Source organism: Heliangelus exortis, chromosome 4, assembly GCF_036169615.1.
Source record: "Heliangelus exortis chromosome 4, bHelExo1.hap1, whole genome shotgun sequence".
Lineage (NCBI taxonomy): Eukaryota > Metazoa > Chordata > Aves > Apodiformes > Trochilidae > Heliangelus > Heliangelus exortis.
In genome coordinates, this window is record NC_092425.1 from 1,536,491 (window position 1) to 1,562,459 (window position 25,969).

Consider the following 25,969-nt stretch of genomic DNA (forward strand, 5'->3'; position numbering starts at 1 on the left):
CTGGAGATCTGGGATGCCCTGCTTGTTTCCCTTCAGGAACACTTGAGTATAGCCTGGACCTGCCTCATGGCAGGGTGCTGGGGCTTGCTCTGGAGAAGAGCCAGGCCACCTTACCTGGACACAGAGGACACAGCTATTTTGCATGCTCTGGGTTTTCCAGTCTTGGAAACCAAACCAAGTTTTCTCACTGACCAGACAGGCTTTGGGATGCATCACTCAGCCTGGGCTGCCTCGCTTACCTGTGAGCTCTTGGGCAATTTTAGCCAGCACCTGCCAACCCACCATGGGTTTGTGGCATGGATTTTTGGGGTGAAGCCTACCAGCTGAGAGGGCTATGCCACCCTGTCACTGCTGAGAGGAAACCTCCCTTTTTGTTCTGAAATTGGTTTGGGCAACTGGCAGGGCCCAGCTGAAATGCAAGCAGACAGCACACGCCAGGCTGCCCAGTGCTGCACAAAGTGAGCACCACCTCAGGCATCTCTGCAGAAAAACTCACCTGGAGTAACCCACAGAGGTTCAGCAGCACAGAGACAGGACCAGCCAGGGAAATAAAGGGGTCACTCAAACATTCACTGTTACCTTTTTGCAGAGAGCGTGCTCACTGACCAGCTGAGCAGCTTCAGATGAACAGCTCTGCTCTGTCTCACCCCTGGTGCTATAATTCTACACAGTCTGAAATCAAAATTAAAATCTCAAATTGCTCCAGCTCCCCAGCCCCGTATTTTGAGTTCTCTTCGTTTTTACCACCTGTCATATTTTGCCAAAATTAACAAGTGAGCTCAAGTGAGTAAAACACACAGAAAGCAGGCACTGAGCCAGCACGTAGTACCAGTACCTGGAAGGAGGACTAAATACCCACAAGCTGCATCACTCAGCACTGCCCATCAGTTTTCTGCAGGATGATGGATGCTGAGCACAGTGAGGGAGAAAATGAGACTGAGGCAGAGCTTTGACAGTTCACATCTGGCTAAAAGAGCATTCGAAATATGAAATTGCTGATTTTTTTTTTTTTTTCTCCTTAAAGGAACATTATAAAGGATACTAAACGACCTTTTCAAACACTTCAGATGAGGGAGAGAAAGCACACGAAGGGTAAGTGTTTTCTTCTGAACTTTACTTGCAGAATACTTACTCATTTTAGTGAAAACCCAACTTTTTAACGAGAACTTTGAAGTCCGCATACGTTCAGCAGCCTAAAATAGTTAAATAATAAATGGGGTTTTTAAAAATATTTTTTCTTAGTAAAGGACTGACCTTGAGTCATGGAATGAGTCATTCTTCTCCTCCAGCACTGGTCTTCTCCTGCCCAAAGCAAAAGCAAGCAGCAAGCACACACTCCTGTGCTGTGACCCAGCCAGCCAAGAAAGGGAAGAGAGCTGAAGTTCATGCACATTTTTATTGAGTAGTAATATAAAATGCTTCTTTCATTGTTACAAGTGCATGCTTTGATTGCCAACATTTCGAAGTCAAATTACAAAGGCAAGGCTGTAGGCTGTAGTGAATTACTTGGGCACTTATACAATTGTTAAAAAATATCAATGGACTGTTTGGATTTGTTTCTTTTTCCTTCTCGGAACGAACCGGTTGAAACCCGTAACTGATATACAAAGGGAAAAAAGTGAAAAAATTACACATTTTGTGGCACGTGACAGAACAGAACAAAATGACTAAACCATTATGACATTAACAGTTATCATGCATTTAGAATTCCACATGTAACTACAAACTTATTTAAATTTCACAAGGTTTTTGCTAAACATGCTACCCATCTATATGTGCACTGACAAGCTTATGTTAAAAACTTTTAAGAATACTCTCCCCTTAAATTTTTCAAAGCTTTTTTTTTTCTTGATTACAAAATTTCAAAGGCATTAAGCATTGTTTTTAGAGAATATAAAGTACGCCAGTACATACATTTCCAGTATAAGTCAGACCACTAAGCGCATTACAGTCCCATACAGGCCTATACAGCCATTTTTTTTCTTAAAAAACATGCATAGGCAGATTTTTACAGAATATAGATGCTTTTCACTGCACTTAATATGGTGTCTTGTTCACTATACTTAAAAATGCACCACTCATAAATATTTAAATTCAGCAAGCCACAACCAAGACTTGATTTACCAAAAAAACCCAGAAAACCGCCCAAACCAAACCCCCCTAAATATAAACAGCAAAAAAAGATAAATGTTATCGTTATTCCAGTTTTTTTTTTTTTTCAAAACAAAGAAAAGGATAATTGATGCCAAATTAGTAAGATAAGTGTTATATTTAAAGAAGGGCATTGAAGCACACTAAAGAAACCTGAGGTAAGCATAATCTGTACAAAATTAAACTGTCGCTCTCGCTCGCTCTCTCTCACTCTTTTTTTTTTTTTTTTTTTGGCATTTTAAACAAATTTTCAACATTATATTTTTTTTCTTTTTTTTTTTCCCCCCCCCTCTATATATTTTTAAAGACCGCCTAATTTATTTCATAGCCATTGTCTGACAAGAGTAGCAAAACATTATCAATAAATAGTCCTTATTTAGTTTGTACATTTTGTTAAAAATGTTTCGATGTTGTCCATGTTTAGTGCTGCAACTGTAAACGTACAATAGTTAGTAAGAAATTAAACAAAGTTTTCATGTCCAGTAACATAACAAAAGGCCTTGCTTTCAGCCACATACCCGGACGCTCCCCACGCGGTAGGAAAACACCTTCATTCCCCCTAACTTTGTGACATACACCAGCACGAGCTCCCGTTTTTCTACAAGCATTTTAAAGGCATATCCAAAGGAGGTGTCTCTCTCTCTCCCCCACCCCTCCCCTCCCACCAAATTAAAAGTTGACGATCTCTTCGTGGATGATTTTTGTAAACTGAAGCCAACACCTGGGCCCCCCCAGAGCGAGTTACCAGAGGCAAGGACATCCCGCTGCCGTTGTGCAGCCACCCCACCGTGCCCTGCAGCTCAGCCCCCCCTCTCCTTTTCCCAGGCCAGGTCACTGGATGTTGCTGCTGTTGCTGCCGTTGCTGTCGGTGCCGTTGGTCTCTGAGGAGATGGCCTTGTTGATGGAGTTGAGGTTGGCATCCGAGGGCACGTCTCTGCGCGGGGGCATGCGCTCGTTAATGCGGTCTAAGCCCTTGGCCTCCTCGAAGCTAGTGATCTTATGCTGGGGTGAAAATCCCTTGATAGCTAAATAAAGGATCATTAAAAAGTTAAATTAGCGAGGAGGGACTCTCGGCAGCTTCTCCCCCCGGCTTAGCAACGGGTGTGAGAAGGGCTGACACCACCGCTCAGAGAGCGCTGGGGCTTCACCACCACCGTCTCCTGCAACGCGACTGCTTTGCTTGGCCTGGCTTTTTTTGTTGCTTTTTCTCATCAAGATCAGCTTCCAGTATTTTGTTGTCTTCTTAAAATGCTAAGAAGCTGACAGGAAGCTACAGTCTGCAATTAGGAACCACGCTTAGGGCACAGCCCTGAGCCAGGGAGTTAGCCTTGTCCTTACCACTTAGAGCCTTACAGACATGGTGCCCCACTGCAACACCCTGCAGCCTCCACAGCTCCCATCTGACTTTCCAAGGCCAGGGGGAAAAGCACTGGCTGGTCACCCCGGGTGATGAGGTGGTGGGGCCAGCCTGCTGGATGCACATTAAAGCTATGGGTTGCCTTATGCCCTCACTGACACCTGCCTGGGCTTCTAGGAAGCAGCTCCAGCCCAACAGCAGTGATGCTGAGCAACAGGGCATGGGCACTGGTACAATTTCACTCGGGAAACACACTGAGACAGGACCAAAGTTCCAACTGAACCTGAGGATTTTTGATCTGCTTCTCAGCAGTGACACTAATGAGGCCACACTGACCTCAGAAGGCAGCCACAGGCTGGGGAAGGCTTTTGGAGAGAGTGATTTATTTATTTATTTATAATTTCTTTTTTTTTTTCCTTTTTCCTCTCTCTTTAATTGAAGTGTTGAAGATCTTTAAAGCCAAAGAGAAAAAAGCACCGTAGGCAAACAGCAGGTCAGAGCTCTGCAGATAATCTCTCATAGCCTTCTGTGTGTTTTCCTCTTATCTGCACACCAAATCAAGGCACTGCACTTCCAGAACTGGCACTTTTGCTACGACTCTGTCTGAACATGCCACAGAGCAGAAATGGTGTGTTAGTACCAGGAAACTGCAAGCTCGCTGGGGAGAAAATGGTAGGGGAGTTCCAAAGATCAAATTCAGTATATTCCTTCCCTCCCTTTGGCTTCTATTTACCCTGAAGCACTCCTGCTCTGCTTCCAACATGCAGCCTCCACTCTGGACAAGCTGGTAACTTCTGTTAAAAAGAAAAAGCGAACAAACCCCGAGCCCCAGAACATCCTTGGTACCACTCTACCACTCCATGCGCTCTGGGGGGCAGCAAGAAAAGCATTTTCATGCTGCTATTTTTGCCAGCCATTCCTGTGGAAATGGGTAGATCTTGTTTGCCTCAGGATTTAGTCCCTTAGCCAGTTCCACAACCATGACATCAGAACTTTGTGAAGTGCAGGGGTCTTAACACGGATCAGACTTCAACTCAGGAAAACAACAACAACAACATCATGGTGATTAGTCCAGTGAGCAGGGATGGAGCAGTGAAAACAGGACAGGCCCTACAGTGAGCATTTTTCCAAGGGCTTTTCAGTTTTGCTTTCACTTTTGGTTTCAGTTTCTATTTTTATTTTTTTTTTTCTTTACTTTATCATCTAAGCACAGCCATGAAGATGTCTAACAAGCACCCAGACCCATCCTTTAAAGCAGCAGTTTAAGGGATGGCTGTGATACAGCTGAAACACTCCTTGTGTCCTGGAGCTTGCCAGCAGCACAGCCCAGTTGGTGTTCTGGGGCCCTGAACCCAACTAGAGAGGGACAATTGGCAAGGGGTGAGATGTTTTCTCCATCCTCTTTGCCTCCATGGGCTCCCCAGGACATCTGCAGCCCCCGGGGCTAATTAGCAAGGCTGGCAAATCAAGACTGCAGTGGAAGGGCAGAGATTGCTGGGCTGGGGACAGGTTCAGTCAGCTGTGTCTCAAGCAGCTAAGGGAAGGTCTGTCACCCTAAGGAAGGGGCTCTGCCCTAGCTGCTGGTCAGACAATGAGTATTAGCAGTTTACATTGAAAGTATACTAAAACACAACACAGAGTCACAGAAAATCACAGAAAACAGCCAAACTGTCAACAAGAATGCACACTGCAGATTAGAGATTGCCGAGAGGAATAGATAATTCCAACATAAATAGCAGCTTACTCACTGCTATTTAGAAAGCAGTTGTATTTTCTCTTACTTGTTTGTTCTGTAATTTCATTCACTGCTTGACAAAAATCAAAAAAACAAATCCGAGTAGCCAAAAGGGCACATCTTACCAGCAGACAGCCATCGTCAGATTTTTTAAATTTTTTTTTTTTTTTAAATTGACTAAAAAAAAAAAAATACACCCGCAGAAAATTTGAGAGGGGCAAGAACAAAATACAACTGAAGAATTTTGTTTTAAAGGGGAATTCTGAAAATTCTTCTTCCAAAACTTGGTAATGCTGGATGAACATTGCACATCTACATTGCAATCCATGATTACAGAGTTTCAATGGTAGCATTACAAATTGTTTAAGGGTTAAATTAAAGGTCTGTTGATACAGCACCAGAGTTTTCAATACATTCAGGAATCTTCCCAGGCAACCAGTTACTTTATATTTGTAGCTAGAATGGTGCTGGTGTTAATGGTTGCTCTAATGCAAATATCCAGTGTGTAAACTGCCACTACCAGAGGAAGCAGACATCTTGCAGACAAATGTCTCGTTTTTTACTTTTAAAGAGAAACAGAAACACGCTGAACTGTAACAAAAGACCAATAAATTTTTTGTACTAGTGACCTAAAAGAAAGGAAACAAACTGAAGCAAAAAAGAAAAAGGAGGGGGAACGAAAAACAAACCAACAGAAAGAGAGTCTTTAGAAAAAAAGCCTTGGCCAGAGATTGCTGAGGATGGTTTGAGGCAGAGACAAGAGGCAGCCTCCAGCACATGGCTTTTGAGCTATGTGTCACAGAGCATTTAGGAGCCGTTGCTGAGTTATGTCCCATGACATCCAAGTCCCCTGATCTCCTCCTGTGGCATTACTCAGTGCTTAGTTCCACATACAGCAATTCCAACGTGATTGTAACTTCCAGAAAGAAGAAGAAAAAAACCAAAACCAAAACATAACAAACCACAACAGCAGCAATGGAAAAAAGAAAGAAAGAAAGAAAGAAAGAAAGAAAACCATTTTCCCCTTTAAAGCAATTACATTTTGGTTAATACCGAGCCACAATTGTTAGCCCAACACCCACACAATCTGTACAAGCTACAGCAAAATGAATACACCCAGCAGAGCCCTTATCTGTTGGGGCACCAACAGAAAGGGGACTGGCCAATTTACCTTCATCAGCCTCAATAGCCTCAACAGTAGCTGAAGAGAAGAAAGGGGTAGCAAAACGAATGAGAAAAATGAGCAGAGGATCTTAACTCGAAGAACAAGTCAGTGAATAGCAAAGGAGCTGCAACACTCACGTTACTCTAAGTGCTGGATTTTGGCAAAACAGACACACAGAGAAATGCTTACACAGAAAAACACTAACTTGCAGATTGAATTAAGCTGTAGTTTGTTTTGAAGCAGGACTTTCACAAGCTAAGAGTTTTGACAGACACATTCGAGTAGTTTTCTTTTGACTCAAAGGAACGACAAAACTGAAATGTCTTCCACATTGCACATCTGACCTGCAAAGGTTTTTGTATCAATTTTCCAGCTCTGAATGAGAGCAGTTTGATTTGCCCTGTCAAAAGACAATGACAAATGGCATAAAGCCATCACACAAAATTCATACCACTTAAAGTCACGGCTCGAAAAGTATTAGCTGCCAACACAAGGCAAAAAAAGCCACATATATAACCTCTAGGAATGATTTTTTTCCTCTCATCTGACTAAAAGAAACCTCCCCACAGCATGGGACTGAGTTTGCTCTGACAGATTTGCCTTTGCTTGCAATCTCTCCCAGTTTGCTCCATCTGTAAATGTCCTTTCTGTCAACCCAGTCTTTGCAAACAGCATTCTTCTAATATTTTATTTAACTCAGTGGACACGGGTACAGGATTGAAAGCTGCCGGACCTCCAAAATTGCAAAGCCTGGCCAGAGAGAGGAAAGTTGGTAATTGGGAAGTTGCTGCAGTGCTATGAATACACTCTGTGTAACCACTGTGTTGAAACCATTCATTGTTCTTAAAGACGTAATTTAATTTGAATTTTCCCCATCAACTTGCTGCTGCAGCCAAGAGATTCAGCAGCTGATGCACATCAGAAAATGCAGCCCAGTATAGCAATAGTACAGCTCAAAGACTGAAAAAGCAATTTTGCTTTTCAAGAACTTCTCTGGTTTAGAGAACAGCTCAAGAAGCCAAGGTTTCAGCAGTTCCTCTCTTTCGTTGTCTTATTTTCCCTAACGTAGAAGGCTTTTTGTCCTCCATAAAACCCAAACATTTTTTGTTTTTTTTTTTTATAGTTAGGATGTTAAATATGGGTTGAGATCAACACTAAAACACATATTCTATTGTCTTGCTGCATGGGGCAAGGAGAGGCACCAACCCACATGCACCAAGCTGAGTCTGTGCCTCCCAACCTACAGAGCAAGAGAGATGGCAAAAACCAAGGAATGAAACCAATGCAAACATAAAAGAAAATGAAACACGGGAACTAGGGTGAGAAATTAAAAAGAATAAACAGATCCAAACCAGCACTGACACGTAAGAAAAAAATGACAGCTAAAATGTATACTTCCACAACAGAACATACTAATATTTTCTGTAAATAGGGATGGTATGGATGTGTGTGTAACAGAAACTATGTAAAATTCAGAGTGTTTGGTGCATGGGGTACTACATGTGAACTAATGCAGAAACTTGTGCCTAGTAATGTTTTACTAAGCCAGAATACTGCAGTATGAGGAGATTTTCCTTTTAGCCACTGTAATAAGATCATCAGGCAATTTTCTGAAATTCTTTTCAATTCCTAATATTTTGCCAGGGCAACAATAGCAGTTTCCTTGGACCAAATTTTTTGACAAGTGTAAAGCAACTATACAGAGAAAAACCCCATTAAGGAAGGCATCCTGTGGAATCATTTTGCAGCATTTTCCAAGCAGAAAGTTACTATGTCTGCAGCACACAAGTCATCAGGAAAAAAACAAAGGAAAGGGGGAAAAAAGAAGAAAGAAGGTTTACCACCATGTACCTGGTTCTTCTAGGTAAAAGAGACAGTAAAGGGAAAAATACAGAGAAAGAATGCTCCAGGAAGGAAACAAGAAAACAGGAGGCTGAGACTGTGTAAAGGTTATAAAGCATTTCAATTTCTTGCATCTACTGCCAACAGAGCCTCAGTAAGTGAGAGACATTCTTGTGTGCCTGCAATAAACTCTACAGAATACACAGAGAAAAAAAGGAGAGCTTATAGTAGTAAATGAAATACTTTGCAGCTCCTTATCTCAAAAGGACTATGTCAAAGGCAGCCCTACTATACCCCTACTAAGTCTATACTTGGAGATTTCTTGGAACAAGGAGCTCTCCCTACAAAACTGAACTGCCAATCCATGTTGTGCTTGTGTCCAAGGCAAACCTGGTGTTTTTAAGAGCCTCCCTTCACTTGGGCTTAAATCAGAGCAGAATTGTTCTCATGCTGTCACCTAGAATTGCTAGGAGAGGAAATCTAATTCTAGAGCTATTTCACATTGGTGACTCTCTGTGAGAAAGAACAAATCAGATCAAGTAAGAGTTTGAGTGTCATTATCTAAGCTTCAGTACTCTTTGTATCAAAGGCTGCTCTGAAAGAGCCCCAAAAGAAGCTGTAAACTGTGGCAAGACTGCACTTCACACACAGTGCTGATTTACCATTCCAAACAGTTGATTTTCAGGGACTTCCCCCCTACTTCCTTTAAAAATCAGTAGCATTCAATCAGCCAGAAGTGGCCTTACATGAACTGCTCACAGATCCTCCAGCACAACAAACTGCCTCTTTCACTCTGTCCTTTCATTATTACTTTTTTTTTTTTTTTCTTTCCTGAGAAGACTGCAGTTACTTCTCTTGGGCTCTGCTGTTGAAACCCAGTATTTTTTTTTTCCCCAGAGCCAGGCAAGCTCCCTTACCGCTTTGCAGGGTTTGTTTGCCTCCAGAGAGCACTCCACTGGGCAGCATCCCTGTTGGGGTCAGACCTTTCAGGGTCAGCACACTTTCACTCTCTTCTCTACAGGAGAAAAAAAAAAACAACAACAACCCAAAGGTAAATTATTATTGTCTTAAAAAACAAACAAGCGAAAAAACCCAAACAAAACCCCCGTGGCATGGATTTCAGACACCTTCAGCTACAAATGTCCTGCAATTATTTGCTTCTCTCCAACCTCCTCACCAGGACAGACAGAACCCAGTGCAGTTCCCCCATTGCTATGGGATTGTTTCACCTTTGCACCACACCATGCACAGACTCCCACTGGAGTTAACACCATAACCTGCAGCTAGGAAACATGGCAGACATTTGAATATATTAAATATTCACACATAAACCCACAAACCTGATAGGAGGGGGATGGAAGGAGCTGTTATTGCCAACAACACACACTGTGTAGTCCAAAATCAGATTACACTGTTGTTTTGCTTTTGCCTACACTACCAGTCAGGTGCATTATTTATTAATGCTCATCAGGCACTTAAAAAAAAGAAAGCAGCTAAAAGCTCATTAAAATTGAGAAGTACTTCTATCCTTACTAGCACTTTTCTTAATAGTTTTGCACGCTAAAAATTATATTTAATTAAAGAAAAATGTTTTCAAAAACCTAAATGCATTTTGCTGGTCTTCAATTACATGTAATGTTTTAATATATGGGAAGAGGGATACAACAGCTCCATCCAGACAAGCCCCTAAACAGAGCTTTCTATGAGCACTGCAGTGCTGGCTGTGCTGACATACTTCCTCAGCATCAAATCTGACCCCAGTTCTTGAGGAGAAGCCTGTTTTGAAATGCTTTACCCAGAAATATACAGTGACATTAAGCTGGAGGAAGTAAACACAGAAATGGAATTCAGGTCCATGCTCACTTGAGGACCATCAAAACCATCTCTCTTTTACAGTTTTACAAAACCATTCTGCATCTCACAATTTTCTTGAGGCCTACATGCCCTGAATCACTCACATATTTCCAACAACTCTTGCTTACCTACTACATATACTCTTCAAGTTCCATTTTTAGCTTGAAAATCATTCTTCTTGCATGCTTTTTTTTTTTTTTGTGTATAATAGCTAAAATCAAATTGTGACCATTTTCCTTGCAAGTAAGAACTAATGCAAAAGCCAAATATTTCCAGAATTAACATGGTGTTTTCATCATCAAGAGTTACACAGCAATGTTTTTGCTTCCTTTTCATTATTATTTGCCTCTGCAAGCAAATGCATAATCTGTAGTCTAATTCAGTCTGTCTTAGTTTGGGTTTGTTTTGGTTTTTTGTGTTTTTTTAACTAAACTGCAATGGCACTTATAGCTCCACCTTAACAGGAAAAGTTTCTTCACTGTATTTTTATGATCTTTAAGCTGCATATTGCCAAGAAACCTCTGTATCACAAATGTTGAGATTTTTCAGCCACGTTCCTCATTTTCTCTTTGATGTCCTTTACTTCCATTTCAAAAAGAAGGAAAATTAATGCATTAAATATTTAATTTAGCCCCCTCCTGTCTAAATACACCCCAGGAAAAGCCACACTTAGAAACAAGCTTGCAGAGAGGAAATGCCAGTGAACCATGAGGTCTTCCACAAAATTTAAGCCAATCTGGGACAGCTGCTCTTGACAAAACTCATTTATAATCTCTGAAACTTGGTAAAAAACTTTATCATGAACGACCCTCAGATGAATCTGACCATTTTTCAGGGAATAAGCAAGGCTGATTTCCCTCAGTGCCTCAATATGTTGGGTTTTGTGAAATAATTTCAGAGGGCTCAAAGCTTCAGATGGTGCTAAAACCCTAAGGTATAAGGCTCATGGATGTCACCTTAAACAAAGCACATGCAAGAATTCTGCTGTACCCTTCCTGTGTCCCTGAAACCATTTCAAAGGCTCCTGCTCCACAGTTCCCTTTGCAAGTCTTTGACATACAGGGGATGTCAACTACCTGCAAGTTATCAAAACCCAAATATATCAGCTGAGCACCCATTTCAGGCCTTTCTGTATATTTAGTTCCAGGTTTAATGCTAAACTAATCCCACATTTCAAAAGATGCTCTGCAACAAAATAAAATGGATGCAGAAGCTGCACTTCAAGGTTATGGGAGAAATCCAGATTTCCCAAATTTTGTTTGCTCAACTACCACGGAAGAAAAATAATGCTGCTGCTTTATGAAGGTGGTGGCAATGTCAAATCCAGGCTCTCTGCCAGGCTTGGGACAGAGGAGCAGGTGGAAACATTGGATTGCTCCCCCATCTTGTTTAGGGAATAGGCAGGATGCCAACTTTTTTCTTTTTTTTTTTCTTTTTAATGGGCACCACTTTGAAGCAGCTTGTGCATCACTGGTCCTGATCATCCTTGGGAGCCCCAGGCCCAAAGCCCTCCAGCTCAGGATGCTCTTTAAAGCTGTGGGGTGGCCCCACTGACAACCTGCCCACTGGAGAAGAGCCTCAAATCAACTGAGTTTAAGAGTTTCATCTGAAATTAAGAGTGTAATCTCCAAGGAGCTATTTTTATTTCCTCTTTCTATATCAACTGTACAATTGTGCCAACACATCTTTTAAAAAAATTCCTTGATTTGGATTTTGTGTTGGCCAGAATAGCTGAGAGCTGACTAGAGCAGAGCAACACAGAATATCATGTGGAAAAAACCCACCCCTCTGCTAATAGGGAGGGAGAACTGTATTTTTTATATTTAGACTTCAGCACAGTACAGAATGTTTCCTTTTCTGCTCAGAGACATCAAATGGAGTGTTCTAAACATTGGGCAGCAATTAGTTCCTCATGTTAATGTGTTAGGGGAGCAGAGCCCAGGGACAGGAGTTGCTGTTGTCTGCACAATGATTCCCTGGATTTTTAGTGAAGTGACCCTAATGCTTTCATCTTTAATCATCTTCAGTCAAGAGCTGGCATCCTTCTTAATGAGACATGATGCAGGACATACCCTTTCTCTACAGCAAATAGTAGCTAAGAGTTAATGATGTAGCTGGTGAGCAAAAGTCTTTAAAAAAAAAAGCATAATCGTAATTTTCTCTGCTGGTCTCTTTATTTGTTTGCCTCTTTTACCTTCAGCAAAAGCCCTGAGAAAGAATGTTATTCAGAGCTATAATAAATAGCAATATTGCATAAATAAAGCAATCTTTAAAGCATTCTACTGGAATGCTCTAAGTAATTATTCAAAGATGTCCTTTGGCATTAAAAAAAAAATCTGAAAGAGCCCAAAACCTTACCTTAGCACAGAGAAAACTCGAGCCATTTTTCCTATTGCTCTGATCTTGTTCCTTATAACCTCCTTCCGAGCAGCAGCTGTTGCTCCTATGGAAAACACATTAAGGATTTGTAAACAACACAACACTACCATGAACTTTAAATAAAATAAAAAAAACCCCAACATTGATGCCATGGTTTGCCAAAGTAAGCAACATTTGTAGTCAAAACAGAAAATCCCACCTTTTTTTTTGTTATTTACATCTCAAGACTGATCACTTTTGAGCAATCTAGTTATTAATACCTTAGATGTGATCTTTTTCCTGCTCCAGATGAAGGCTGCACATTTTTCCACCAATGTATGCTCATTTTCCATTTCAAACACATTTTCAAAAAGCAGACTCTCAGAACCAAGTTTCTTAGAAAACAGTCCAAATGCCACAAATACATTCAGCATGAACAGTGCCCAAAGTATAAAAACTAATCAGTTAAACAACAACCAAGTTAACATCTCTGTAACTTTGAGTTTCATGTTTAACCCCAGGCAGGGTGAGGGCTGAGTCTGATGAACTGGGAGGTGACTGGGCAGGCAGAGGGGATGCTGGTGGGATGCTGGTGGGGCTGCAGGTCCAGGGAAGGGATTCTGCCCCTGTGCTCAGCTCTGGGGAGGCCACAGCTTGAGTCCTGTGTCCAGTTCTGGGCCCCTCAGCTCAGGAAGGAGATTGAGGTGCTGGAGCAGGTCCAGAGAAGAGCAAGGAGGCTGGGAAGGGATCCAGCACAAGTCCTGTGAGGAAGGGCTGAGGGAGCTGGGGGTGTTGAGGCTGGAGAAGAGGAGGCTCAGGGGAGACCTCATCACTCTCTACAACTCCCTGAAAGGAGGTTGGAGCCAGGGGGGGGTTGGGCAGATATCAGTGGGACAAGAGGGCATGGATTAAAGAATTTTTTCTTTAGAAAAATTTTTTCTTTAGAGCTAAAGCTCTGCCAGGGGAGGTTTAGGTTGGACATTAGAAAGAATTTCTTTCTGGAGAGGGTGCTCAGGCATTGGAATGGGCTGCCCAGGGAAGGGGTGGATTCTCCATCCCTGGAGATATTTCAAAAGAGCCTGGATGTGGCACTCAGTGCCATGGGCTGGGAACCACGGGGGGAGTGGAGCAAGGGTTGGACTTGATGAGCTCTGAGGTCCCTTCCAACCCAGCCCATTCTAGGATTCTATGATTCTATGTCCTGCCCCAGCCCAGGCCCCACAGACCTACCCAGCCTGTGTTCTCAGGTGCTGATAACTGGGTGCTGGGCATCCCCACCCCTCTGCTGGGCAGTGTAAATCATAAATCAGATGGCTTTATAACCACACATGCTGCTTCTGCATCCAACCCCCTCCTGGGGTATCTGCTAAATGCATGGTACCCAGACATTGCCAGCTGTGCCCTCCTAGACAGTCTTGAAATAAGGAGCAGGTATTTTGAAGTTCAAACAGAAAGAAACTATGCTCAGAAAGGTGGGGTTCAAGTCCCCCAAATATAGAGATAAATATATATGAAAGGATATTAAAAGAAATAAAAACAAAAGAAATAAAGATACAAAGTCCTAGGCATAAATGTGTAATTCTAGACAACAGAGAGTGGGTGACACAGCTGTAATTCAGCTGTAACTGTATTAAACATAATGTGTTCATGAAATGAAAGTGAAAATTTATGGAAACCTAATGAAAAACTTCAACAGGAATGATTCAGTGGGCTCAGAGGGGGCACATTGCTGTCTCAGTGACTAGGAGCTTGCTGAATTGCACTCTCAAGATCCACAAGACATGATTTCAGCCTTATTTACACTGAAAGCATTTAAACTTTTCCCCCCAAGTGTCTCTGCTATTACTTGCTTATTACAGACCCACACTGTTCCACCTGATCTTACAACTCTATTCAACCTTTTAACTTCCCAAACAGATGAGAACTGAAAACTGGAAATGCAACTTATGGCCAAAATGAAACAGAATACTCTGCACTGGAATATAATGAAAGAAAGGAAAAAATAAAACAACCAACGAACTTCACAATAAAACAAACAGGTATTTTGTTTCTCACCAATACATAAAAGGTTACTAAAAAATACACCTAAAAGACTTTGGTCTTGGCTGAATTTCCTTACTTTCTTAATTCCTTGATTTCCTTCTTAATTTTTTAATTTTTATTCGATATCTAAACAAACCTTATTTGCATGAGAGGAACTGAAAGCAAGCAAGCAAAAAACACTCCATGGAAACAGGAGTGGAAAAATGCTTGGGAGATAGAACAAAACCTTTGAATCTTACTTCAGTGGTTTAACAAGTTCAAGTGGATTTTGGATCCAAACACAGGTCTTGCAAGTTGGATACATAGAACGTCTGTGTAATGTAATTTAGACCTTCAGATTAAGATGCAGGAAAAAATGCAGTGAAAAAAATAAGACTATGAATTCTGAAAATAGTCTGAGATGTAGGATTTAACAGCTAGAAGACAATTCTGAGTGAAAAAAGCCAATCTCAACTCTCTCACTGGTCTCCTAATACATTATAAATTATCTAATCAAGTATTGTGAATATTAAGGAAACTTAAGCCTTCCAATTTACTGAATACCTTTCTTCTGTGCATAAGTGGGATCTTCTTATGAATTCCAAAGGGAGGGGGGAAAGAAAAAGATCAGTGATGTTTGCAGAATGAAAACCAGAGTAACACAGAACAACTGACAACATCAATGGAAACACAATGTTTGAGTCTGAAAAACAGAAGAGCAAAAAATTAAGCAGGGAAGATCCAAAAGGAAAGGAACAGGTTGAGAATAATGGGGGAGAAAAGAAAGAAAAAAACCCAACTTTTCAGCTTCAAGGCACGTTAGCAGGTTGTGCAGGAAAGGATGGCCACCCCCCAAACCCTTTTCTGGCTCATAGTACAGCTCTGTAGAGGGGCAGCTGCATTCCCACCAAGGAGAAGATGCTGCTGGGAGGCAGCTTTTCCATGGGATGGCTGGGAGCTCTTGGAGGCAACACAGAAATGAACACAGGCAGTTTGGGAGTGTTTTTATACCCACTGGTGACAGTGATGCATCCAGAGCAGGGCACTTGTGTCAGGTTGCTTGTTATAGTACTGCACTCTTTTAATTAGCTGCTTTGTTTTTCCAGGCAAATGCATGAGGCCAGAAATGGCACTAATTAAAATAAAGCAGGACTGAGTGCTGGCTGGGTAGGAGTATTTGCAGCTCCTGTTGCTATGAGATGTTTGATGCACATGAGCCAACACTCACCCCAGGCCTGTTTTGCTGGATCAGATGATATTGCAACCACCACAGCAAACAGGAAAATATGGCAAGAGGGAAGAAAACTTGACCTATCACATCCTCTCCCTTTTAAAGCAAATGGAGCCAAAAGGCCAATAAAGGCCAGCAGGGAGACATGGGCTAAAGGGCACTACAATTGCTATTTAGGCTTTCTCTCACTGTGCCTGCAGAAAAACTGCTGCAACAGCTTGATCAGATTCTTACCATGTGTCTCCTCAAGGAATACAAAAGAGAAAATAAAAAAAAAGGAGGAAAGAAGAAGGCAATACATCCTGCTGAGCATCCTGCTCATGGCTAGATGCAACATGCATGACTCAGAACTAACAAACAAACACAAAATTAAAGAAAGAAAAAAAGGGTTCACAAGAAGACCATGCAGTGAGGAGAGGCAATACTGATGGGGCTTTCTTTTGAAGGGGGAAGTGAGGAAGAGAGAGGCAATGAAGTGTAAGAGAAGATCAATGACAACCATAGTGATGGATCATTCTCATGACATGTGGGGACCCAGGCTGGGACATGTTCAAACTGCAAGGAGAGAAAGGAAACCAGCAGTGAGCCCTGAAAACTACTGATGATAGAAAAATAGGGGATGATTTTAAAGAATCATTCCATCAAACAAAATGCAGCTGGCTTTTGCAGATACCAGGCATCTCCTTCTATGGGAAATGTCAGTGGGTGAAGAGGACTGTACTGCTTCAGTCCTCCTAGGAAGCTGGAAATTATTGTGGGAATGCTGAACCACTACAAGGCTGTGGCTACACAGCCCTTACAGAACCAGGTTGGAGCCAATAATCATTCCAGTCTGTTTCATCAAGAATACACATGAAATACATCTGCTCTTTTCTCCCCCAAAAGGCAAGAAAAAAAAAATACAGAGAGGGAACTTGGCTACCTCTGAGAGAAAGAGGATTCTTCTTTGTTGTACAGATAATAAATTGGAACCTATCTTTAAAGTACCAGCCTCTATTTAAATTTAAACCTTCCAATTTGCTTTTCTGCCCAAGTCCTTCAGTTTCTTCCCTGGGTATGATGCCCATGAGCCCACCACTTCCAGGGGGCTGGAGGTACCAGCGTGCCCCCCCAGCAAGCTGCAGCACCAGTGCCACAGATCCCAGTTTAGAGCTCTCAGGGATTATCAGGAAAGCAGAGAGGAACAGATGCCAGCTCTGGTTTTAACTACACATGCTAAGGAAGGAGAAATTTCTAATATCTTTCTTATCATAATGTTTTACAGACAGTAATTAGTCATACAGAAAAAAACAAAACAAAACAACAAAGCAAAACACCGAAAGCAGATTTAGACAAGAATATGAGCATTCCAGTCCCAGGAACCCTTTAATTACTCCTCATCTGGCACTGTTACACTGTTAGGTATCCTTATGCAGTGCACACACATGCAAGCCCTGAGGATTTGAGCCTGCCCTGCTTAGAACACCTGCAATGCTGCAAGGCTGGAGTCCTGGCACAGCAAAAAGCCCAGGAGAGAGGGAGAAGGTTCACCCTCCTCCCAGAAACCTGCAGAGGATGCAGAGCCATCCTGCAGCTGGAGAGGGCTCATCTCCCCAGAGATCATCCTTTCTGAGCTGGCTTTTGGAAACTTGCTCCTGCCCATCCTCAGGCATGAGGATGCTGACACTTCAGCCTCACAAAAGGAGTCCAGGTGTTGGCCTGGCTGCACTCAGGAGAAAGCTCATAGGGCAACTCTAAAAGCAAGTATGAGGTCAATGGTGAATTAATTCCCAAGTCCACCCTATCAGGCATTTTTGACAAAAGCATTCAGTGGGGTTTCAGCCTGAGCTTCAGTGCTTCCTTCAGCCAAGGACTTTAAGCACATGGGTTTGTTGCTACTGTATTTAATTTGACACAGTTTTTACTCACTGTATGCCTCCTTACTGTTCCACATCCTGCTTTCATTACACCCTGGCTACTTATTTAAATTTCATGAGAAAAAAATTGATCACAATATTCAAACGGATGTTTTCTTCTCTCCACTGACTACTGGGTTCAATAAATTCAGTCTCTGTCCTCAAGTCCTGCAAGATAATTGTTCATGTGCATGCTGAGGAGGATACAGAACAGGGAATTCCATCAGCCTCTCCAGAATAAAAGCAAAGCACCATCATCCATACCCTTCTCCACTGCAAGGGAAACATTTGTCAAAACCTGTGATCTAGTTTCCTTTTCTAAAGATTAAAAATAAAGACTTTGAGAGAGAAGTTTAATTATTAAATACAACTTCATTAAATATTTGTCTTTCTTGAAAGTTCTTCATTCTCCCAGATCATTCATTCTACCTAGAAATATCTTGAGAACATCTGGTAGTGCTAGATTTTTCCAGGCATATTTAATTTTTGTCATATTTCTGTTCTTTTCCTAGTTTATTTTTTTAAACACTGAGAGCACTCATAGTAAAAATATTAGGGATTCAAGGGATATCTTTCAGCTTATCAGAAAATGAGGCCTAATAAAATAAATTGACTGCCAAGAACCCCCTATTGCAAGGTATAAAATATCATTTACAATCAAATCAGCAGGTAAAAGGCAACTTAGCATCACAAACTCCAACCCAAGCAGCAATATAAGTGACTATTCCTTTCTTCTGGGCAGAAATGTCAGGACAGAACATTCTCTAGCTGTATTTAGATGCTTATTTTTATTGATTAGATTGCTTCCTATATATCTTTCAGATAGGTAAGTGCACAAAAAGATGTAATTAATGCAATATTTTAACAAGTCTTCTGAAGTTGCAGTGCCTGCCTTTTGGAAGGAGCTCTGCAGAAAGCTTATTCCACTGTAGGAAGATAACTTCATTGATCTAATGAAACCTCCTATGGGAATTCCAGTCATCTTGATGCATAAAATTAACCCCACTCAAAACACAACCCAGATTTCATGGACAGAAACACAATTATTGCTTTTTTTAACCACAAGAGTAAGACCAAGGAAAAGGGTTAGAACAGGGCAGAAGTTCCATTAATTCTTTCCAGCTCAGGCAGCAGGCACTGGAGCTGCACCACAGTTGCTTTTAGCAGCACAGAACTTAAATGGGACTCAGAAAAACAGCCCAGCAAGCTACTAAATCAACTTTTAATGTGGTTTCAAGGCAAACGATCTCAACAAAAGGCAGGAGGCTCTTACCATCAAACCCATCTTCCTCTGTTCCCAGTTCATCATCTGAGCAGATGTTCAGCACGTTTACCAGCATCTCTGTCACTAAAATGGAAAATGAATGCAAAATGTTGATATTCAGATTCCCTTGTCTGTCAGAGAGCAAACTGCAGCTGTGTTAATGAAAATTGGCACCTACTTTTTAAACAACAGTGACTTTGCTTTATGCAGGTAGGAATACAAGCTGAGAGTGTCTGGTGTAGTTAATAAACAGTCCAGGTTTCCATTAGAATTGTACCAAATATAACAAACACCACAACAAACAGACCTTCAGAAACCAAAGTGTTTCAATTTCTCTTTTTTGCAATTTGCAACTTAGGGTCTGCCTCAGGCAAAAAAACCCAACCCAACCAACCAAAACAACAAAAAAACCCCCAAACCAGCAAGACTCAACAACCAAAGAAATGGAATTTAGGGATCAAAAAAGCCAAAGTTAAAATGTATAATGTCAAATCATTAGCAGATTGAGGACAAAACCCACTACATCTACATACAGTATGCATCATTAAAGGGGTTACCAGGCATGTCTAGCCTTGCACTAGCTACTCAGGTTGAAAGTTTAAATGTTTTAATCAAGTTGTTATTAAAATCCTCTCCTGTGACAAATACGATGGCTTAGCATATTAGAAGAGTGGAACACAGCTATATTTTTCCTACATTAGTGAAGGATTTAATATTTTCCTTTGACAGGATTAGTGGAAAGACTTTCCACGTTAACAGCCACCAGAGAAACAGCTTCCTACCTTAGTTGGCCTTTAAGGAAAAAAAAAATCTATGGGGAAAAAAAAAAAGAAAATAAATAAAAAGTTGTGCAGAATATCAACACTTACATCCACTAGTTTTGTTTTGCAGAGAAAGGGAAAACATTCATTGCACTTCTTGGGTCTCTGAACCTTCCAAGCAATTGTTAAAAGTGACCCCCAGGAAAACATGAAGGAGGCAAAAAAGGAAAAATAAAACAACCCAGAAAAAAAGAAGAAAGAGGAGCGTTCAGGGTCACAGAACCTCCACGGATCTGGCCAGGAGTGTTTCCTGAGGAGGAAACTCATGGGAACCTTCTAGAGAAAAAGACCTCAGACTGCATCTTACAGAACCACAACACGTAAGGAGCAGAGGCCCAAAGGAAATGAGAGGGTTTTATCAGCTTCAGGAGAGGCTGGAGCAGCTCAGGGTGGATTATGCAATGTCTCCATCAGTGGAAACAGCTGCCTGGGCTCTGCTGATCCCTCTCTCATCACCCACCTGCTTTGCTCTCTGCCACCTCGGGGCCTCACCCAGAGCTTTGCCCAGAACAAAAGGGTGGCTGGAAACAAGGCTGGTCATGACTGCAGGTAAGAACCACAGCTGGCTGTCTTTCCAGCTGCCTATTAAGAGAGAACTGTTTTTCCAAGCAGCTTTTAAGAGTTTATTGTAGTTTTCTGGCAGTAATTGCTGTTGCAGTAATACACTATAACAGATGGATCAAAGCAAGCTTCATCTCTGGCCCTGAATAAAATGACTTGGGGTTCAAGCAGCCTGCATTATGCATTCATTTAATATGTCAGACTGAAGTGTTTTTGTGGCTTTTGTGTGCTTGCCATCCACAGCATGAAGCTGTCTTCAGGCAACATCAAGAGCATGGTGTTTCCATAAACCCTGATTTATGTTCTTTGGAGTCTTCTGGCCAGCATGGAGGCACCACATGCCCTGGGCAGAGCAGGGGATGAGGAGCAGGTTTTCCTTCCTCCTGCCATTTCTTTCCTCTCTCCAGGAACAGTTAACCAGACTGGGGCTTCTCACCTTGCTGTTGGAACAGCAATCCATCATGAACTTATCAGAAAGGTCAGCTGGGTGAGGATGTAACCATGGCACTGCTCTGATGTCCCTCGAGCAGAAAGTAATATCCAGGGGAATGCCCACGAGCTTCTAAAGGAATAACTAAAAAGCATTTCACTCAAGTGAATGCACCTCTGCCTTGCAATGTCATCAAATCTATTTCTAGAGATGGCATCACAGCCTGGAAAGAGTGGAAATGATGAAAACCCTAGGAGAAGTGTGATCAACCTGTGGTGACCACTTGCCCCTCTGAAGTTCCTTCACATTTGTCCCCAAAAGCAAGCCACCTCTCTCAAGTCATTCTTGCCATTTCAAATCACCAAGGCCATGTGGACTAAGAAACCAATTGGCAGAGCCTGTTTCCAGACCTACCTTTCTCCCCCACAAATGGCAAGGACCAGGTGAAGACATCCATGAAGTTTGGAAGCCAGTAGGGATGGGGGGAGCAGTTGAACTGCCTGATGTTCATGACGTTGTTCTCGTATTTCAATACAGCAGCTGGAAGGAGAAAGGAAAGAGCAGGTGAGCCACCAGCCCTCTGCCTTCCAGACCTCCCAGCCTGGCAGTGACAGACACAGAGGTCTCCTAAAATAACCTGACTCTTCATAAAACAAGGTAAGGGTAGTTTAGCAGCATCACAAATATTTTTCTGAATTTAAAACTCTTTCATTTACAAGCGCAAGACACACAAAATATTTTCTGGGATAACTCCTTAAGATGATATTTAAACAAGCTGCCTCTTTGCTACACTTGTACAGTTCTGCCTATTGCTAAGCAGTCAGAAGAAGAAAGTTGACCTGGAGCAAGAAGAAAATGGTTTTTGAGTTAACATTAGGAGCTTCCCTGAGCTTCTCTGGCCCCATGCTTGCTTTCAGCCACAGATCTTTTTAGGCTCCTCTTTTGGCTCAGAAAAGGTTGGGGGGGTTCATCCCTGCTTCATTCCTTAGCCCACATTAACCCCATGCCTAAGTAGCTACTGGAAACTCTACCTGCCCTGAAATTACAAGAATCTCCTGCAGATTTTATGGTTATAGGCCACATGGTCACTAATGAAAGAGATCCAAGAAAATGGGACAGGTTCATTTGAAACCTGTAGCAGAGGCAAACAGGACTCTCTCTGGCATTTCTGAATTCAGCTGCTTATTATTTCAGTCTGAAACTCCTGTGCTTTTCTTTCCAAATCCATACTCAGATGGATGCTGGCAGACCAAGCCACCAGTCACATTTCGATCGTATATAATTACCAAGCAGAGCAAGAATTTTATTTTATTATTCTAAACAGCCACACACATTTTAACCTAATTTTGGTACTCACTGTTGTAAACGAGTTTTAAAAGCTAATGTTTTGTAAAGTGAAGATGTGCAGATATCCCAAATGACATTATACTTCTTTCCAGTGCTAGTAAACTGAGATATCAGATGCTGAAATCACATTAGAATGCAATGAAACACTAATGCAGCAGGCAAGGGGCACTGGTACTGTTTAGCTTCAAGCATTCAACATTGGTACCTGAGGACTGGTGGTGCAAAATACTCAGGTAAGAAACTCTGGAGCCAGCTCTTCTAACTTCCTCAGGGTGAAATCAAAGCACCCAGAGCCACCTGAGCCCCCCTGGGACACATCCTTGCTTCCTGCTAAAGAAGAGCCTGGAGCACCCCTGTCTCCTGTACCCCTCAAGCCTGAGTGGATGCTTCAGATCCTGCTGGCATCTCAAATGGTGCTTTAAAAGCCTGCATATTGGGAGCTAAATTAAGGCCTTAAGCAATGTGAACAACATTAAGCTGCATGACTGATAGCTCAGAATTACCCAAAGACATTACATATCCTGCTCAAGATCTGCTGAATCATTTCTCGGTATAAATTAATTGGTAACATTTCCAACTGGGGGGAAAAAAATGATGAGCAGGCTAGAACAACATGTTTTTAGATAAAATAATTCTAGCAAACAATGAAACTGATTTCTTGAGTGGGTTTTTTTCAGAAAAATCATCCTGCACTTAGAAAAGAAATGCAAAAAAAGGTCTCTCAAGTTTTTCATATGTAAAGAAAGAATTAAAATTTCCCATTTAATGTCAAATTAACTTCAGCATTAACTGTGCAACTGGGACTCTGCCTTCTCCTTCAGCAGAGTTGCTAAGTAACCACAGCATTTTCTGCTCCAGACAGTTCAGGGTCAAGGGTTAGTAAAATGCTTCAGCTGTTCTAAACTTCATCAAAGGAAAAAATGATTTATTATACAAGGTAATGATGTAAATAACCCAGCAGAGAAATGGGGCTAATTGCAGCTGGGAAAATCTACCTTGATGTAATTCTGAAGGGTTTTGTTTCACAGAAGCAATTGCATCTTCCACAGAAACAGTGCAGCAGCATTGGAGATGTTGTCAATAGACTGCAAAAAATGACTTCTGGCAAACTTCCCTGCATCAGCAATGAGATGGCCTAGATACCCTGACAGCTCCTCTGTAAAAGCTTTTCTTTCCATCACAAGGCCTCTGCACTACAGCAGAGATGAAGCATTAAAGAAAAATGATAGGGCAAACAGAAAGTTATGCTGCTTTACTTCTGCTATTATTTCTTCCAGCTCTGCCTTATTCCAATATAAAACCAATTTGCCTGTTAGATCCATTTGGATCAGGTACATTTCTTCACATTTACCTATGGTATGCCACAAGCTGATACTTTATACCCACTTCACTGATATATTACTTACCTGATACCTTAACAAGCTTACCAAGGGACAGCTGGTTTTGATTTTTCCAGTATCCCAAACTCCCCTGAATACTTCACTTCTTCCCTTCCCCATCTGCTTTTCCTTTCAGCAATACCACATGTACATTGCAGCATGGTTGGAAGAGACACCACGGTATTTTTTTTTTAATAGCTTTGGATTCTCTAGTGGTTATCTCACCACTCCAAAACCTAATCTTTTAAAAATGTTCAGAAGATAATAGTCTGCCTTTAGACAGCTAGTTAAAATTGCTCACTCAGCCAAAAAGCATGCACTTACTGGAGTGACAGCCAGACATTAAAATATAAAGCATCGCCGATGATTTACAAATAAATTGCCTGCCTCTATAGAACTTCTGTAAATCTTGCCTTTTTTTTTTTTTTTTTCTTTTAATTTTGTTTTCTTGCTGGGGCACAAACAGCATCACAGCAAGTCCCAATTAATGCATTAAGAAATATTAAACGTGGGAATGAAGGTTCAGACGTGGTTCAAGGCCAGCAAACCATACAATGCAGTAATTTTTGGCACCCTCTCTCTCTGTTGCTATGGAGAATTTCTGCTGGTGATGTGTGCCTTCAAACCCAGGGGTAAGGCTCTGCTGACTTATACAACCTCCTCTGAGTTTCTTGATCAGTACAATCTACCTCTGAGGCCATGAATTCACAGGCAACTATCACAATCCAATTAACATTTCTCCTCTTGCATAAGGAGTTTGAATCCCCTTCAGGAGGAGTCGTCTTCAATGCGTCAGAGTTTCTTGTAACAAGTTTTAATAATAATAATCTTAGAGTACCTTTTTTTGACTTCTTTTAATAACATAAACGAGAGCACCAAATGTTTGAGAAAGCTATGAAAACACTGAACAGAAGCTCGAGAGTTGCCAAAAAACTTATATATAGAAATTCCTCCCTTTTGCCAAAACTCTCCGTTGTAATGAAGATGGAAGGCACTAATAAAAATAAAGAAGAATAGCCTTGGAAAGAGGAGAGTGAGGAGGCTCCCCAAATCTAGGCAGTTTCTGAGTCTCCATGAACAGGGAACCCCTGACAGGAGCCTCCTAAGTGGCAAAACCACCTTTGGCACCCAAAACTGTGCCTGTGTGTGGGCTGGGGCTGTGACACATCCAGCAACCACATGATGGACAAATTACTGACACAGCCTTCAGGAGGCAGTGGCCAGTGACCATAAGGCTAAAGAAAACCCCAGCAGTGCCAGAACCCAGCAGAGCAAAGCCACAAGAGACTCCCAAGGGGATTGGTGCTGTGAGACAGCCCATGGAGAGGGCTCACAGCAGCATTATTAACAGCAGATGTGCTGAGCGTGGTCTTGTTTGGGTGCCTCATCTTCAGCTACTCCTGCCCAGCCTCCTCATCCACCAGGAATGTTGCTTCCCTGTTTGAGTCCATCCCTGATCCCAGTGGCTGCTCTCCAGCAGGGACTGAATAATCCCTTGGATAACACTGACAACCAACTGAAGCACAATGAAGCACAAGCAGGTACATCTGCTCCACAGGTATGAAAATGATCAGCCTGGAATGGGAAGTGAGTATTCCTAGACCTTGCAGCTTTAAGGGGAAAAAAAGTATTTATCTGCAACAGCACTGCATTTAAAAACAACCTATTCACACCAGTGGGAGACACAACCTTTCAGCAATTTATTAGGGTGACTTTAGTAGCTCAGTGACACTGAGCAGCACACTAAGAATGCACACTAGAAAGGAAGGTAGTTACCAATAAGAGAGTAACAGCCTTTCCATGCACTGACAGCAACTGAAACCCTAAATGACCTGGAAAAATCAATCAAGTTCTGCAGCAGTGCATGGTGAGTCAGCTGGAGCACCTGTCCTGTGACCCTTCTGTATGGAAAAGCCTTCCCTCATCCCCTGAGAGCAGTCAGGAGCTCTGGGTTCTTAGGTAATTCACCTGCTAAAAATCAAAGAAGCCAGCAAGTAGCCATGTTTGGGACTGAGTGAGGATGATGGTGTTTTTTCCTTCTTGAACAGGGAAGCCAGCACCCAAACACTACTCAGGTGGAGCAGAAAAAAGCTATGCATGAGGCACTACCAATGCCAAGAGCCAGCACACTCAGTCACATGAAATGCTGCATCAGAACTTCTAAGAACAGAAAAGGAGGCAGTGAAAATCCAGAATTAGTTCATAAAAAAAGCTTCTCAAGGTCAGCCTCCAAATTTACAGTAAGCCATCCAGTAAAGAGTGGCACCCCAGGGCCAATGCTGCATCACTGCTGCTTCACCTGAGCAGCTCTCACCCAGCACACCCAGACCTCAGCTGGGACCATCACCTGCCCTACAGCTTTTCACTAGAGGAGGCTTTCTAGGAATCTTTCAGGCTGGAAAAGCCCCTTGGGATCATGGAGTCCAACCATCATCCCTACTCTGCCAAGTTCTCCCCTAAACCACATCCTCTCCACATCTCCACAGCAGAGCAGGCTGCACCAAAGGGAAATGACCCTCTCTAATGGGGTGGAAGGTGACACAGAGGGACACTTCTC

The 25,969-nt window shown here is 42.0% G+C and overlaps 1 protein-coding gene across 2 annotated transcripts in view; it reads right to left on the reverse strand.

The window, feature by feature from the left end:
* Positions 1-1,377: 1,377 nt before the first annotated feature.
* PPP3CA (protein phosphatase 3 catalytic subunit alpha) overlaps positions 1,378-25,969 on the reverse strand; it is a 135,890-nt gene continuing 111,298 nt past the window's right edge. The window contains exons 9-14 of one of the 2 annotated variants that reach the window (XM_071742579.1): positions 21,101-21,226; positions 18,884-18,958; positions 12,463-12,547; positions 9,168-9,265; positions 6,415-6,444; positions 1,378-3,176 (exon numbers count right to left, since the gene is read on the reverse strand). In XM_071742579.1, the coding sequence (XP_071598680.1) occupies positions 2,983-3,176; positions 6,415-6,444; positions 9,168-9,265; positions 12,463-12,547; positions 18,884-18,958; positions 21,101-21,226 (608 nt within the window). In that variant the 3' untranslated portion in view covers positions 1,378-2,982. The remainder of the gene's footprint in view (positions 3,177-6,414; positions 6,445-9,167; positions 9,266-12,462; positions 12,548-18,883; positions 18,959-21,100; positions 21,227-25,969) is intronic. The other variant, XM_071742580.1, reaches the window with a different exon arrangement.